The 14,363-nt window shown below is 39.3% G+C and overlaps 4 protein-coding genes across 4 annotated transcripts; 3 read left to right on the top strand and 1 right to left on the bottom strand.

The window, feature by feature from the left end:
- The first annotated feature begins 984 nt into the window (after window positions 1-984).
- On the top strand, window positions 985-2,519 carry LOC103834817 (protein translation factor SUI1 homolog 1). Its single transcript, XM_009110899.2, has 5 exons — window positions 985-1,149; window positions 1,635-1,717; window positions 1,845-2,050; window positions 2,152-2,205; window positions 2,287-2,519. The coding sequence occupies exons 2-5, from the start codon at window positions 1,681-1,683 to the stop codon at window positions 2,329-2,331; spliced, it is 342 nt and encodes a 113-aa protein (XP_009109147.2). The 5' UTR covers window positions 985-1,149; window positions 1,635-1,680; the 3' UTR covers window positions 2,332-2,519.
- A 3-nt stretch (window positions 2,520-2,522) lies between these two features.
- On the top strand, window positions 2,523-6,472 carry LOC103834816 (COBRA-like protein 11). The gene is made up of 5 exons (XM_033277095.1): window positions 2,523-2,734; window positions 2,980-3,779; window positions 3,874-4,019; window positions 4,443-4,775; window positions 4,952-6,472. The coding sequence occupies exons 2-5, from the start codon at window positions 3,104-3,106 to the stop codon at window positions 5,897-5,899; spliced, it is 2,103 nt and encodes a 700-aa protein (XP_033132986.1). The 5' UTR covers window positions 2,523-2,734; window positions 2,980-3,103; the 3' UTR covers window positions 5,900-6,472.
- A 348-nt stretch (window positions 6,473-6,820) lies between these two features.
- LOC103834818 (60S ribosomal protein L14-2) lies at window positions 6,821-8,087 on the top strand. Its single transcript, XM_009110900.3, has 5 exons — window positions 6,821-6,985; window positions 7,124-7,225; window positions 7,434-7,563; window positions 7,640-7,752; window positions 7,850-8,087. The coding sequence occupies exons 1-5, from the start codon at window positions 6,836-6,838 to the stop codon at window positions 7,904-7,906; spliced, it is 552 nt and encodes a 183-aa protein (XP_009109148.2). The 5' UTR covers window positions 6,821-6,835; the 3' UTR covers window positions 7,907-8,087.
- A 251-nt stretch (window positions 8,088-8,338) lies between these two features.
- Window positions 8,339-12,221, bottom strand: LOC103834819 (protein disulfide-isomerase 5-4). Its single transcript, XM_009110902.3, has 15 exons — window positions 12,023-12,221; window positions 11,732-11,822; window positions 11,483-11,577; window positions 11,169-11,226; window positions 10,900-11,084; window positions 10,720-10,777; window positions 10,291-10,331; window positions 10,144-10,218; window positions 9,827-9,883; window positions 9,637-9,703; window positions 9,372-9,515; window positions 9,053-9,274; window positions 8,807-8,959; window positions 8,652-8,729; window positions 8,339-8,567 (listed from the first exon to the last, which is right to left on the bottom strand). The coding sequence occupies exons 1-15, from the start codon at window positions 12,061-12,063 to the stop codon at window positions 8,490-8,492; spliced, it is 1,443 nt and encodes a 480-aa protein (XP_009109150.1). The 5' UTR covers window positions 12,064-12,221; the 3' UTR covers window positions 8,339-8,489.
- Window positions 12,222-14,363: the final 2,142 nt, after the last annotated feature.

Here is a 14,363-nt window from a genome sequence, read left to right on the forward strand (position 1 = left end):
AAACATTAGTCGAATATAGAACAGCTTAAGTGAAACTGTAGAGATTATCTATTTTTTTCTTGTGAAAATAGTTGAGGGGGCACTCAGTTCTAAACATTTATATGTATGTATGTATATATTAGTATATAATAGTATGTAAGTGTGAGGACCATTTTTTGGGAAGAACGTTATGCAAAAGGTTCTAAAAATACACTTATACAATATATACATACACACATATAAATGTTTAATGTTTAGAATTCTAATGGGTAAAATCCCCATTAGAAGTGCTCTCAACACTCTCTTACCAGGTTCATGGACCTACACTGTTCAACCGTCGTGAGAAAAAAATGAAATATTTGTTTTTTTGTCTGTGTAATTACTTAATGATTTTTCTCAGTGTTTTAATTTCACTCTTACTTCATCACAAATCATTTCCGAAAGATCATATGTTTTTCCACTTACCTTTTATTTTTCTTTTGAAAAATTCCACATAACTTTGATAAATTTTCACTCATACGTTTTATGGAAAAATAAATGCATTTTAATAGCATATGTTTAGAGAGTGCGACAGCCAATCTATTATGTAGCACTAAGTGCGTTTTTTTCCAATGCCGACCAAATCAGCCGATGATAGAGTTTATAAAAAAAAGCATATATATCTAAATTAATTATATTAATCATTTTGCATACACTACTGTATATTAGTAAGCAATGTGTTACAGTAATTATGCAATCCAAAGAGTTCGCTTGGCAACATACTGTACTGCATCACATCAAAGTTAATAATAAAAAAATTATATATCTATATGTTTTTGTTATCACTATCACTGTGCTAACCGTTGTTCCGCATGTTACGAACAAACTCAATCCAACTAATTCTCGTAACTCGATAAAAGTAGACTGATTACACAGGGTTCGAAGTGGTGTAAAGAAGCACAAAGCTACCAATTGGAAACGCATAAAGCCCAAGCCCACTAAGAAAACTAGTAGAGAGCCCAAACACAACAAGAGATTTATAGAACAGAGCAAAATATATTCACATCTTCCTCTCGTGACTTTATCTCCCACCAGAAACAGAAGTTGCAGACTTAATCCGAATCTAGGGTTTCCTTTACCTCTCTCGCTTCTTCGATTATCAGATCCTCGAAACCCTAATCCTCGAATCAGGTACAATTGTCCTCCTTTCAATCCGCGTTTGTTATCGTTCTTCAGCAGATCGTCATTTTCCCCTTGTTCTGTAATTTCCGAGCTGTAATCTGCTTTCGTCGCCCGATCCATTAGATTGGACGCGAGATTTTGTATATGATCTATCGAATTCGCTGTTGAATTAGAAAAAAATCGGATCTTGATTTGATCTCCTTGATGATGGATGATGTTTTTTCTTTACATGTTTTGTGCAATTCAAGTGGATCTGCTTAATTAGGTTCTTGGGGTATGATCAGTACCCAGATGATCTAGAGTTGTTTTTTTAGTTTGGTTGATCATTAATCTCTAATTGAAGGTGACTTGTACTAGAATTGTGTGTGTGTTAATTGTTTGTTATCGTGTTATGTTTATCTTATGATCTTAGTTAGTGCCTTATCTCGATTGAAGTTTATTGTTTGTTATTGTGTGTGTCAAATTCTTATGTGACTGTTGCTAATCTTATTCAGGTCTCAGCTTCTCTGTCCTATTTGCCCATCAGATCAACAAAGTTTCATGTCTGAACTTGATTCCCAGGTCCCTACTGCCTTCGGTAAGTTCCAGTTTTAGATTTGATCCATAATCATATCTCTGCTTATATGTTTGGTTTTGGAGTATGGAACTCTGTAAATGTTTCTCATGTATGAGCTAATGAGTTGCTTTTGGATTTTTTTTTGCAGACCCGTTTGCTGATGCGAATGCTGAGGACTCAGGTGCGGGAACAAAAGAGTACGTCCACATCCGTGTGCAGCAGCGTAATGGTAGGAAAAGCTTGACTACTGTCCAGGGGCTGAAGAAAGACTACAGCTACACCAAGATACTTAAGGATCTCAAGAAAGAGTTCTGTTGCAACGGAACTGTCGTTCAAGACTCTGAACTTGGACAGGTACGTCTTTTTTTTAGCATATTACCATTCGAATAATGCAGTAAGCTTAGCACTGAGTGTTCTTTAAATATGTTCTCTCTCTTAATTGTGCAAATGTGTAGGTTATTCAGCTTCAAGGCGACCAGAGGAAGAACGTCTCCACGTTCCTAGTCCAGGTAATAATCACACTCTTTCACGAACAAGCATATCTAAAAGATTGTTGTTACTTATTTCCCTTCCTTTTGTTCATGGAACAGGCTGGGCTTGTGAAGAAGGACAACATCAAGATCCATGGTTTCTGAGCTGCTTGTGTTGCATTGTCCCTAGCTTGTTTTCTTTACTGTTATTCCCCCCGTTCCAAAAACATAAGTACCTGTTTGATGATCTCTTGTTACTGGTTTCTTCCGAATCATTATCGTATGTTCATTGCGTTACACTTTTCTTCCTGTGTAATATGAGATTGCTAAGAAAGCTTAGTTGACTTCATCTCTTCTCTGAATATCTTTCTTACCAACTTACGGTTCTCATACCTTTGTTAATTACTAATGATCTTGTTTTGTCATTTTCTACCAATTCCAACGAGGCTAATTCAGTGAAACATTTTGAACAATTGAACTTGTGTTAGGAAGTCAAGTTAATGACGATAATAACCTCGGCTGTTGCCTTCTCTATCTAAAGGTCTTGGTACTGTTTATTTCAGGTCAGGTGTACGCAAATTTGACATTTTTTTTTTTTTAAGTCATCTGTTAGATTATATTGAACTTTAAACATTGTTTCCAAACCATTACAAGGCTAACACCCCCAGGCCACAAAAACCCCCCACAATCATCAAACCAATCCCTGATTATGAGTCTACGACTAATACACTTTCCGTCGCCATACCTATACCAAAAAAGAATTCCAAAGACTACTCATAGCCATTAAACAGAGGATTGGACTTCCTCATTCAGGTGTACGCAAATTTGACATTAGTGTGATATTAATTTACGTTATTTTTTCTCCTTTAATTTATTTTTGTATATTATCTCTGTTTCTCCGGGAAAACAGGGAAGAACTAGAGGAAGAGAAGCCGTTATGCTCTGCCTCTCTATTTCACTTAAGCTTTTTGATCATCTCTCCTCTTTTTCTCCATTTCCTCTTTCTTGCGTCCTAAGAAACTTAGGAAACACGGTAGAGATGAAGAAGATACGTTACGTTCATTTAAACCTTCTTCTCCTTCTAATACCTTTAATCAACCTTCTTCTGTTTCCGACACCATCTCTGGCTCAAGACTACGGCGAAGATGCTGAGAAGAAAGACACTCCTCCACCAGGTCTCGCCCGTTGCAATGGAGTTTACATGTCTTACAACTCCGGGGGGCGCGAAAAACTATATCCACGTACCAAAAACGTAACGGCTCAAGCCTGGTCGTTCAAAGCAACGGCCATGATCGTCAACACGGGCACTGAAGAGGTCAAAGGTTGGGAGATGTTCGTAGGGTATCGCCATAGAGAGATCATTGTCTCCGCAACAGGAGCTGTCTCATCGGATGGTGACTTTCCGTACGACGCAAGTAATGGGACAACGTTCATCGGTTCTCCCAATACAGATCTAAAGACCTCCATCGAAACGGCTGGAGATTACACTCAGATCTCAACTAATATCGAGATCACCGGAACACTTTTCGGTGGTAGAGGCACGGCTACGCCACTGCCGAGAACGATCAAGCTTGTAAATGATGGATGGGAATGCCCTGCTGCTAATTCTAAAGGTGTGTAAACCCTAGCTCCTCTTAGTTTCTTGTTACTTAAGAAACAGTCGGTTATTATTGGTTTTTTATTCTTCCGGTCTTGTTTTCTGGTCAGGTGGTACAATGCAAGTTTGTTGCAAGAGGAACCCAAAGTTTAAAGCAAAAGAAAAGAAGAAAACCAAGTTCATGCGTAGACGACATGGCGACCTGAATATAATCTATGATGTTCTTCAAGCTTACACAAGCAACTACATGGCGCAGGCGAGTCACCAATCTATCAGTCTTATCGATATATAACTAAGCCTACGAGTTTGGTTAGTTCCGGTTATTCGGTTCGGTTCGACCTAAATCTTGCCTAATTAACTTGAAATATAATTGGGTTCCGTATTCGGTTATTTCGATTTTTGAAAATCCTACCAAACTTAGCTAAAGTTTTAAACTTTAGTTCAATTTTGTTAAAATTTTGGAAAAGTTGATTAGTTTTAAAATCTGGGTAGTTGGTTTATTTTAGTTTGAATTTTGGTTTGGTTCAGATTTTTTATATGGTTTGGTTATCAATTTTTTTTGGAAAAAAATTGAAAACCAAAGTAATCAATTACTGAACCGAAAACCCCAATATTTTTTAAAAAACCTTGAGAGATTCATATACACGTAGATGACTGAAACTGACATGTTGTGGGACAGGTGACTATAGACAACGATAGTCCCTTAGGACGGTTAGACCACTGGAACTTGACATGGGAGTGGATGCGAGGAGAGTTCATACACTCGTTGCGTGGAGCTTACTCAGTTGAGAAAAACCCTTCAGAATGCTTGCACAGCAAGGCAGGACAGTTTTATGGGGATCTTGATTTCTCTCAGGTCGCTACTTGTCAGAAGAAACCGATCATCAAAGACTTACCAGCTGAGCGTAAAGACGATAAACTCCTCGGGAAGTTACCTTTCTGCTGCAAGAATGGAACTCTCTTGCCAGCTCATATGGATTCCTCTAAGTCTAGAGCCATCTTCCAGTTACAGGTTCTCATAAACATTTTTATGTTAATTTTAATATAATTTGGAGGCCATACTGCATATGTTTAAATTTTTTAAAAAAATATAAAGATTAAAGCGAATGTTTTCATCCGGCTGTATCCAGAATCGGTTATGTTTGTATATGCTTTGGTCTAAAGCATGTTTTGATGTGTTTGGTCTAGGTGTACAAGGTGCCACCAGATCAGAACAGGACAGCATTCTTTCCTCCTCAGCATTGGAAGATCGACGGTATAGTCAATCCTCAGTACAAGTGCGGAACACCTATAAGAGTCGACGCGACGGGGTTCCCTGACCCGAGCGGTCTCCAAGCAACCACCTACGCATTCGCAAGCTGGCAAGTTGTCTGCAACATAACTAAACCTAAACCAAAAGCTGCTCGTTGCTGCGTCTCTTACTCAGCCTTCTACAACGACTCAGCCATCCCTTGCAACACTTGTGCTTGCGGTTGCGGAGATATCGACACCGACACTTGCAATGCCAACGCAAGACCGCTTCTCCTCCCTCCAGACTCGCTCTTGGTACCGTTTGAAAACAGGACGTTAAAGGCAAAAGTGTGGGCAAGGAGGAAACACATGGCTGTTCCTAAGAAGCTTCCTTGTCCTGACAACTGCGGAATCAGCTTAAACTGGCATGTTAACTCGGACTACGCTGATGGATGGTCGGCGAGGGTGACGTTGTTTAACTGGGGAGCTAATGCAGTGGAGGACTGGTTTGCGGCTGTGGATTTGGGTAAAGCTGGTTTAGGGTATGAGAATGTTTACTCGTTTAATGGGACGAGAGTTCCACCTAAGAACCAGACCATTTTCTTTCAAGGAGTTCGTGGTATGAACTTTTTGATTGGTCTTACCAACGGGTCGAACCCGGCTAGAGACCCACAGGTTCCAGGGAAAATGCAGTCGGTTATATCGTTTAAAAAGCATTTGGGGAGTTTGAATATTCCAAGAGGTGATGGATTCCCTAAGAGAGTTTTCTTTAATGGAGAAGAATGTGAGCTTCCTAAGTATTTTCCGAAAAAGAGTTATGGGGAGAGGTTATCATGTATCAGATTCTTGCCATCGATTCTCCTCGTGATCACAACGTTTCTTGTGATTATTAATGATCGGTTTTAAGAAGTGTTTAGGTTTGTATTAGTCAAGTATGTAAGTTTCTTTCTGTTTAGCCATGGTCAAAGAACTTGAAGAGAACGTTTATGCATCTTTTTCAGTGATTTGTTTGATTCAAGAAACTTGTATTCATTTATCAAAAGTAACTGATGCAGATTGATTCTCACTTAATATACTTTGTCGTCTAAAATAATTGTGGTTTTGGTCTTGAAGATCATGAGAAAGCAAGAAAAATATGATGTCGTCAATGCTATTTCTTAGTCTGTAGTAAAAGAGAAGACAACAGAAAAGACTTTCAGGTAAGCTTTCCTACTATTTGTCTGACAGAGAGACAGACACAAGCCTGAATAGATGAAAGAAACTTAGATACAACCATACTTAGATTTTTCCTATGAATAACAATGGTTCGAGAACATGATTTCTTAGCATCCAAATTTCTGTAAAATCCTGATTTAGTATATTGTAGTTTATGCGGAAAAGCTCAAAATTTTTATTTAGTTATAAATATCACCAAAATACATACATATTTAGGGGTAATTATCCAAAAAGCTATAAAATTAAATGTGGTTTAGATAAATTAAAAAAAAAGTTGATAATTTATTGACTACTGATCCGCGATACCGTGCGAATAATCCAAAAACTCACAGAGAAAAGAGAAAGATCACAAGACGATTACATGATACATATAACAAGTTTTAAGTCTCTTAAAAATAATGCACACATTGTTGTCATAGGGAATGGATTATGGACCCAAGGGCCGATTGAGAAGGTTACATTTCCAGTCACTAGAGATCAGGAAGATTTGTAAGCAATACAATAGAGATGGCAAGAGCAAAGCTAGTGACGAGTCAACGTATGGTCCAACCAAACACCAAAGATAGTCGACTCCGTGATATCTTACGTCACCATATTGGGCTTTCAATTTTATTGCGCTATTCATTAATGGGCCTGTTGTGGTTTTTATTAAGGCCCAAAATAGAAAACCCTAAAGTACTTAACTATATAGTCCGTTCACTACATAAACCTAGACGCTTACGCTGTTGCTCGTCCCACTTCGCTTCCCACCTTCCAAACCTACCGGCGGCTAAAATGGTGAGACATACATTTCCGACATCTTCCTTCTTGATGTTTTCGCGTGATTAGGGTTCACTTGTCTCCAATCAACTGAAGCTTATATCTTTAACATCGACCAAGGTCGTAAGATCTCATTGAGTGTTTGTGTTTGCTCAGGTTTTCAAGAGGTACGTGGAGATAGGGAGAGTTGCTCTTGTCAACTACGGAAAAGACCATGGAAAGCTCGTCGTTATCGTCGACGTTGTTGACCAGAACAGGGTAAGTTCATTCTTATCATTACATCTACAAAGGTTTTATCTTTTTTGTTGTTGTGTATTGAACTAGCTGCAAGTTGCCTCTGTCTGAACGGGTTTTGATCGATGCTTATTTATTTTCGGTTACATACATTAAAGGCATTACCTTTTGAGTCTTGAGTTGGTGTTATAGATGTATTTACGGAACATTTGTTTTGGTCTTGTCGTTTTAGGCTTTGGTAGATGCCCCTGATATGGAGAGGATCCAGATGAATTTCAAGAGATTGTCTCTTACTGATATCGTTATTGAGATCAACCGAGTGCCGAAGAAGAAGGCTTTGATCGAGGCCATGGAGAAGGCTGGTGAGTGCTGGCTCTTCATTCTGTAATGTTGAAATTTTGTCAAGTGCTGCTTTCTGATTCTAGAAAGTGTTTGCAGACGTGAAGAACAAGTGGGAGAAGAGCTCATGGGGTAGGAAGCTGATCGTTCAGAAGCGTAGGGCTAGCCTCAATGACTTCGATAGGTTCAAGATCATGTTGGCCAAAATCAAGGTCAGTGTGAAGAAGAGTTTTAGAGAATTCAATGATATGTTTTTTTTCCCTAAAGTAAACTGAAATGTTATTGGCTTGTTGGTTGGTTTGTTTGCAGAAAGCTGGTGTTGTCAGGCAAGAACTTGCAAAGCTCAAGAAGGAGATCACTGCTTGAGTTATATTATCTGCGAATCTGTTATTGTATTTTGGGTTTTGGATTACTAGCGTTTTGCAACTTATCAACTCTGTTAGTTTCAGTTTTGAAACCTCCTTCACAACTTTCATCTTTCGTTTAATGTTAAAAAACTTTTGCGACTTCCATATCTTTATGACAACAGTTAAAAAGTGATGGTTCTAATTTTGAAATGAAGATTAAGACCTTATTCCCTTTATCGCTGCGTAATTCTAATCTACCGAGTGCCAAAGAAAAGGGCTTCACTGTAGTCAATTGACATTGCCGGTGAATCGTTTTGCAATTGTAATGTTGTATTTTGCCAGTGTTTCAGTTTCAAAGAGATGAGTTGTGAGTTGTGACCTTTGATCAACAGAAAAAGTGATAAGTTGTGAGTTGGACCCACTGACCCTTGACAAGTCAACAAAACGTAGAGATTTATCGAAAATACTTGAGACATTTCATAAGGATAACATTTTCCCAGTATATTATTAACTTTATAGTTTCCTCTCATCTAGTTGTGTACAGATAACAAAAATTTCAGATTCGTTACATAGAAAACGTAATGAAACTCTTAGGCAAAGCTTCAAAAGTTTTTACCAAGTTCAATCTTTTTCATCAGTGTCATCGTCTGGTGGAGAATAGAATCCAAGATTCCTGCAACCTGGAGAAGAAGGAATAAACACGGGTCATTGGGGGTACTTAGTGAACTATAACAAGAAGAAGAGGCTTCAGGTTCTCTACTAACCGTGAAGACACCACCGATAATGGCGCATACGTTGGTAATGAAGTGTGAGAAAGATTTGGAGTTTTCAGTAATGAGAACCTTCAACCAAATAAAAAAGATCAGCAGCAGTGTAAACTTAATGTTGAGTAGGCAGAGAAAAGAATGTTGAAGCCAACCTGCATCGCTGAGAGCTCAAAGTGAAACTTGGCGACTGGTAAATAGTAAGTATGGGCAACGCTGCTATGTGCTGTGTACTCATACTCCTCAATCATTGCATGACCATTGCTTTTCAATACCTCTGTCTTTACTATTTGAAGATAATGCTCGATCTGTCCATATGGCAAACAACACCTTAGAGCATGCCAAAAAGCACAAATATATTATTTTAATAGTACTTTTTCACTGAAATATACAAAACTTACGGTAACATTAGGGCCAAGATCATGTTGGTTTATGAAGGAGCGGTCGTCCAAACGGTTGTGACTTCCGCCGAGATACGGTGCCAAGCGCTTTAAATCAGAAAATGCTTCAGGCAAAATCCTCTTTCCAAATGAAAGATGGTTAACGACATGGGACATATTCATCTGAGAAGTATCAAATGAATGAGATTCCGAGCGAGCTGAAACCATTAGGTTGCCTGGAACCTGCAAAGACCATAGGAAAGTAACTATTTAAGCTTTAAAGCGATTTAAACGGCAAGACAGACGAAGCAAGAGTAATTTCTACTCATCAAAAGCGTACCTTCTTTACACGCATGTATCCTTCAATTCGACATCCTCCTGTGGAAGGTGCCTTCTTTAGTGTTTTCGATGCATTGCCTGATTTGTCCTCTAATGCTAGTTTGTGAGGCTCTAGATGGATTGGTTCAACCAGACCTATCACCATCTATAGGAGAACACAAAATATTCATAAATAAGCTACAAATGTGGCACAAAACCCAACTATTATTTAAGTTGTCCAAGGGACACAGTATAGATGTTGAAAGGAAACCTAGAACAATAACTACCTTCACTAAGCTTTCTGTATCGCGATCTCCATAGTACGATTCATGATCGTGGTGCGCATTGTCATCCCTGTTAAGCAAGAGAATCAAGCAGAGGAAAAGAAAAGTATAGAGCATAGAGTTCCTAGGAATTGAGAAAATTATGGCTGTGTATTATATGAAAACAAGTAAACTAGGAGTTACATCTTATTACCGAAGATCACTGCCTTTGCGGAAAATCCGAATGGATGGATACCCTTGTATGTGATTCCTGGAGTCATTTTCAGAGAACTATGAGAATAAATAATACCTTAAAGCTGGCATAGGATTGCAGAGAATGCATTATGCAGAATTTTAGTTTGAATTCCATTTTTTTGCATAAATTTAAATGAAGAATTCGGTGGAGATGAGTGTAATAGTTGCTCATGCAAACTTAAAAAGCTATCTATGGTTCTTTTTTGCAGGGTAGGAAACGTTATTTTCGTAGCTTTAGCCACGATGAAAAAACAGGTCAAATATGATAGAATCTACCTCCGACAGAGATCAGCTTCCTGAGTGCAGTCAACTTTTGCCAAAATAACACGACCGTCCATTTCTGGATCATATCTACCAAAAACAAGAAAGTTATCAGGAAAAATAGTATTATAGATTCTTTATCTGCAGACTATAATGGCATACCTCTCTTTTATTTGGTTTGCTGCTTTCTCCCATGATGGTTTCTGAAAATGAAAACTAAAGTTATAGTCTTAAAGTAAGTAAGATCAGCAAAGTTACCACTTACTTTGCATAAAGTGCCACTAAAAACGAATCTACTTGTATAGGTCGATATTAAAAATCAACTTGAACCATATATATGTAGTGTAGTCTTTCCATGAGGAACCTATTACGATTACAGACAGAGAGGATTTTCAGGAAAGATTTAGTAGGTACAGTATATTGTAGTCTAAGATTGTCCAAGGAACCAAACATGTAGGGATCACCTCTAGTAAAAACGCTAATATGACCATTGCCAAGAAACAAGTAGCACAGTGTGGTTCTGGATGGAAGATATGCTGTGACATCTAGAATATATAAGAGCCGAAGACACAAGATAAAGGGTGAGTTTACCAGGAGATTACACCAATAGCACCAAGGAGCATAGAAATTAACAACCGAGATTGGATACCTGCAAAATATATGATTGATATGTTGTCAACAGAAGCAAGAAAAAAAGAAGAGGTACTAGGAAAATACTCATAGTATTCTTGCATCTATGTACGAATGTGCACTACGGACTTAACTACTTACTGATGTAAAAATGTGTCAAAGTTGCGGGCACCAAGTGATACAGAACCTTCAACTAATTCTTCAGCAGATTCATCTCCATGATTAACTCGCGATAAAAATTCTCCGGAGTGAAACTCAGAACCAGTGGGTCTCAAATTCGAGTCAATAGAAAACTTCCGAATTGTCTTTGTTACATTTAGCCTGTTCTGAAAACAAAAGCTACCAAAATCAGGAGAGAGAACAACGGAAATTTTTTATTTTAATTGAACTTATGCTGAAACAGAGCTTACAGTTCCTAAGACGTCACTGACATCCACAGATGCGAATTCACATGAAACTGACGGGAAGCTGCCAAAAAAGAAAGAAATAGAATCCGTATCTATTTAGCTATCAGATAGATAGATGAATTTTGCACGACTCTGATTGGACCACACATATACGATGGCACGCATTCAACAAAAAAATGCGTTGCTTAAGATAAACTAACGTTTCAAAACAGAGTAGAGCAACGTCTATGCACTCTTTTACCCCCTTACAAAAATTAAAACCATATGACATCTGTGTTGAAAAGGCAAAAAAAACTCAGTAGAGTAATGCTCTGCACCTTATGTTAAAATCCATGCGCAAGAAGTCTCCATCAGAGCTCCTGTCAATAATGATGGACGTCGTTGTGCTGACAGTCAAATAACTACTCAATTCCTGTAAAATATGAAATCAAACCGCCAGTCAATTTTTTCCTAACCATGCACTGATCGAAATTTTATCTGAGTGACACTAGTTTTTTTTTTTAGTTAAAACACTTGATGAATCGATTGAGAATGTAAGCAAATGCAGAGATGTTGTAAACTTAAACCATTCCAAATAAGAGTAGCATAGAGAGAGCTGCTACAATGGACAATCCAGCTCCGGAGAGACTCGCCTCTGTCAAATCCCTCGGGATTTTCCTGCAAGCAACGGATCCAAATCTCAGAATCTACACTTAGATCACTTCCAACAGTCAAAATTTCACACTAACATCACATTAACATGATAACGCTAGGCAAAACCTATACAGCTCCCTACCACTAATCAGCATCCAAATCGTAGATTCTCATTGATACTACAAATGGCCTAGATCGAGGAGATTCGAATTTGCGAAACAAACCTGTAGAAATCAACGGATTTGATCTTGCGCGGGGAGATCATCTTCGTCGGATTACTGGGAAACAAACAAACACCAGCTTGCTTCTAACGAAGAACCTCCCTTGTGATTTATCCTCCTCATCGTTTCAGATTTGTAACACTCTCCCCCCCGATCTGTATAATATTACATAAATAGTCCCTCTTTACTTTGTTTCCTTTCCTTTTAGACCCAAATAGTTTTTTATCTAAACATATTAGTACCTTATCGTTTCAATTGTTGTTGTTACAATCGAATGTCAATTTCTTATGATCGGAAATCTACTGTTATGCGCCGAGCACTTATTTAGTGTCCACACCACAATTTTTAATATACATAAGTATTTATTTTAAAATGTTTATAGCACGTTAAATCTTAGGATCGGGAATCTATTGTTATGTGTATAGACAGTCTGCGTTATGTTTATCGGTGGTGAATAGATGAGTATCTTGAGTTTGGAACTTAGTGCTAGTCTTCATGTTGGAAGCTTAAGTCAATACATAAGTATCATATTATTTTTTTTTGATGAAATATTAAATTTATTGATCATGGTGAGAAAAAATTATATGTACAAAGAATGAGTTCAAAAAAGATCTACTTCAAACTAGCTTTAGGGACTAACAATGTGCACTAAACCACCTCTGCATCAATCCAAACAAGTGGGGCTTGAGGTAGTACTTCGTAGAAGATATCCTGTTTCTGATTGTCTTATCAATCAGCCTAGCCAGCTGCTCTATCGACTTCGCTCTCCCAGCGTACCTCCGATCATTGCGCTCGCGCCAAATAAAGTAGATGGTGGTCTGCAAGACCAGTCGCAGTAGAATAAAAGTGAGGCGATCAAAAGAGCCCGAGATCATGTGCTGCAATGTAGTTTCCCAGTCTGGATCGGGGTCGGAGCCCGTGAGGTTTCCTACCACTCGCAACCAAAGCGTGAATGTATAGGGACACGCAAAAAACAAATGGTCTCTTGTCTCATCCGGTTCACCACAGAAGACACAGACCTGGGCCTGGCCCATTGTCGAGTACGGTGGCCTGTCGCAAGCCTATTTTTGATTGCCAGCCAGGTGATAAACGCATACCTGGGAACGCCTTGAGGGAACCATATCAGCTTGCTCCACGGGACCTCTTCCTTACGACCACGAAGTTGTTGCCAAGTTTCAGTCGCTGCGAACCTTTCTTTATAGTCATCTTCTCCCCACTTCCATGTCGCAACATCGGAGGATGCTGGAGCCAAAGAAAGGGGGAAAGCAGTGATAGCCCCCACTATACCTCTGATACGTTGGTCTCTGCAGTTACGAAACCTCCACTCCCCATCCCGCAAGACATCACAGACCCTTGCTTCCCTTGCAATGCCAAGCTTCTGCGTGCCAATCTCACCAGTCAGCTCAATAAGACGCCCCTCCGGGTGCCAAATGTCAGTCCAAAACCGCACACTGCGCCCATCTTTTATCGTCATTCGTAAAAACCTTTTCGCTAGGGGCTTTAACTGTAATAACTTCCTCCAGACCCATGAACCCAGCCCTGTATCCCTTGCATCCCAAAAAGTCTCTCCCCGAAGCAGATAGTGCCTAGCCCAGTCACCCCACAGAGATGTGGAGCAAGAGAACAACCTCCAAATAAGCTTCAGCATGAAAACCGTACTCACTTCTCTAACACGTCTGATACCCAATCCTCCCTCTGCATAAGGCTGACACATGTCCTCCCAAGCCACTTTTGCTTTAGTTGTATCATGTGGTGATCCACTCCAAAGAAATGCAGAGCACATGCTCTCAATCTCATCGATACAGGTTTGTGGCAAGCAGAAAGCAGCACACCAAAAGTTTGTCATGCTCGCAATAACTGATTTTATGAGCTGAAGTCGCCCGGCGTAGGAAAGAGCTTTGCTAGTCCAAGAGAGCAGACGGTTTTTGATCTTCGAGACTAAGGGTTCGTAATCCGTTTTCGACATAATTTTGGAAGTAAGAGGCAAGCCGAGATATTTGATTGGCAAGGTAGAGATTGATAGCCCCACTGCTGCTGCTTCCGTTTCCAATAACTGCTTGCCTCTGCCCGCTGCAAACACCGAGGACTTGGCGATATTTATTTGCAAACCTGATAGATTGGCAAATTCCTAAACACTAGCAAAACCTAGCGCAATGATGCTGGGGAGCCATTGGTGAAGACTACTATGTCATCCGCAAAGCTCAGGTGAGATAGGTTTACTTCCTGACATTGAGGGTGATAGCCAATCAGGTCACTTGCAGCTGCTTTATTAAGCAACTTGGAGAGCACATTGCTGATAATGACATAGAGATAAGGGGACAGCGAGCACCCCTGCCTAATCCCC

Source organism: Brassica rapa, chromosome A08 (genome assembly GCF_000309985.2).
Source record: "Brassica rapa cultivar Chiifu-401-42 chromosome A08, CAAS_Brap_v3.01, whole genome shotgun sequence".
NCBI lineage: Eukaryota > Viridiplantae > Streptophyta > Magnoliopsida > Brassicales > Brassicaceae > Brassica > Brassica rapa.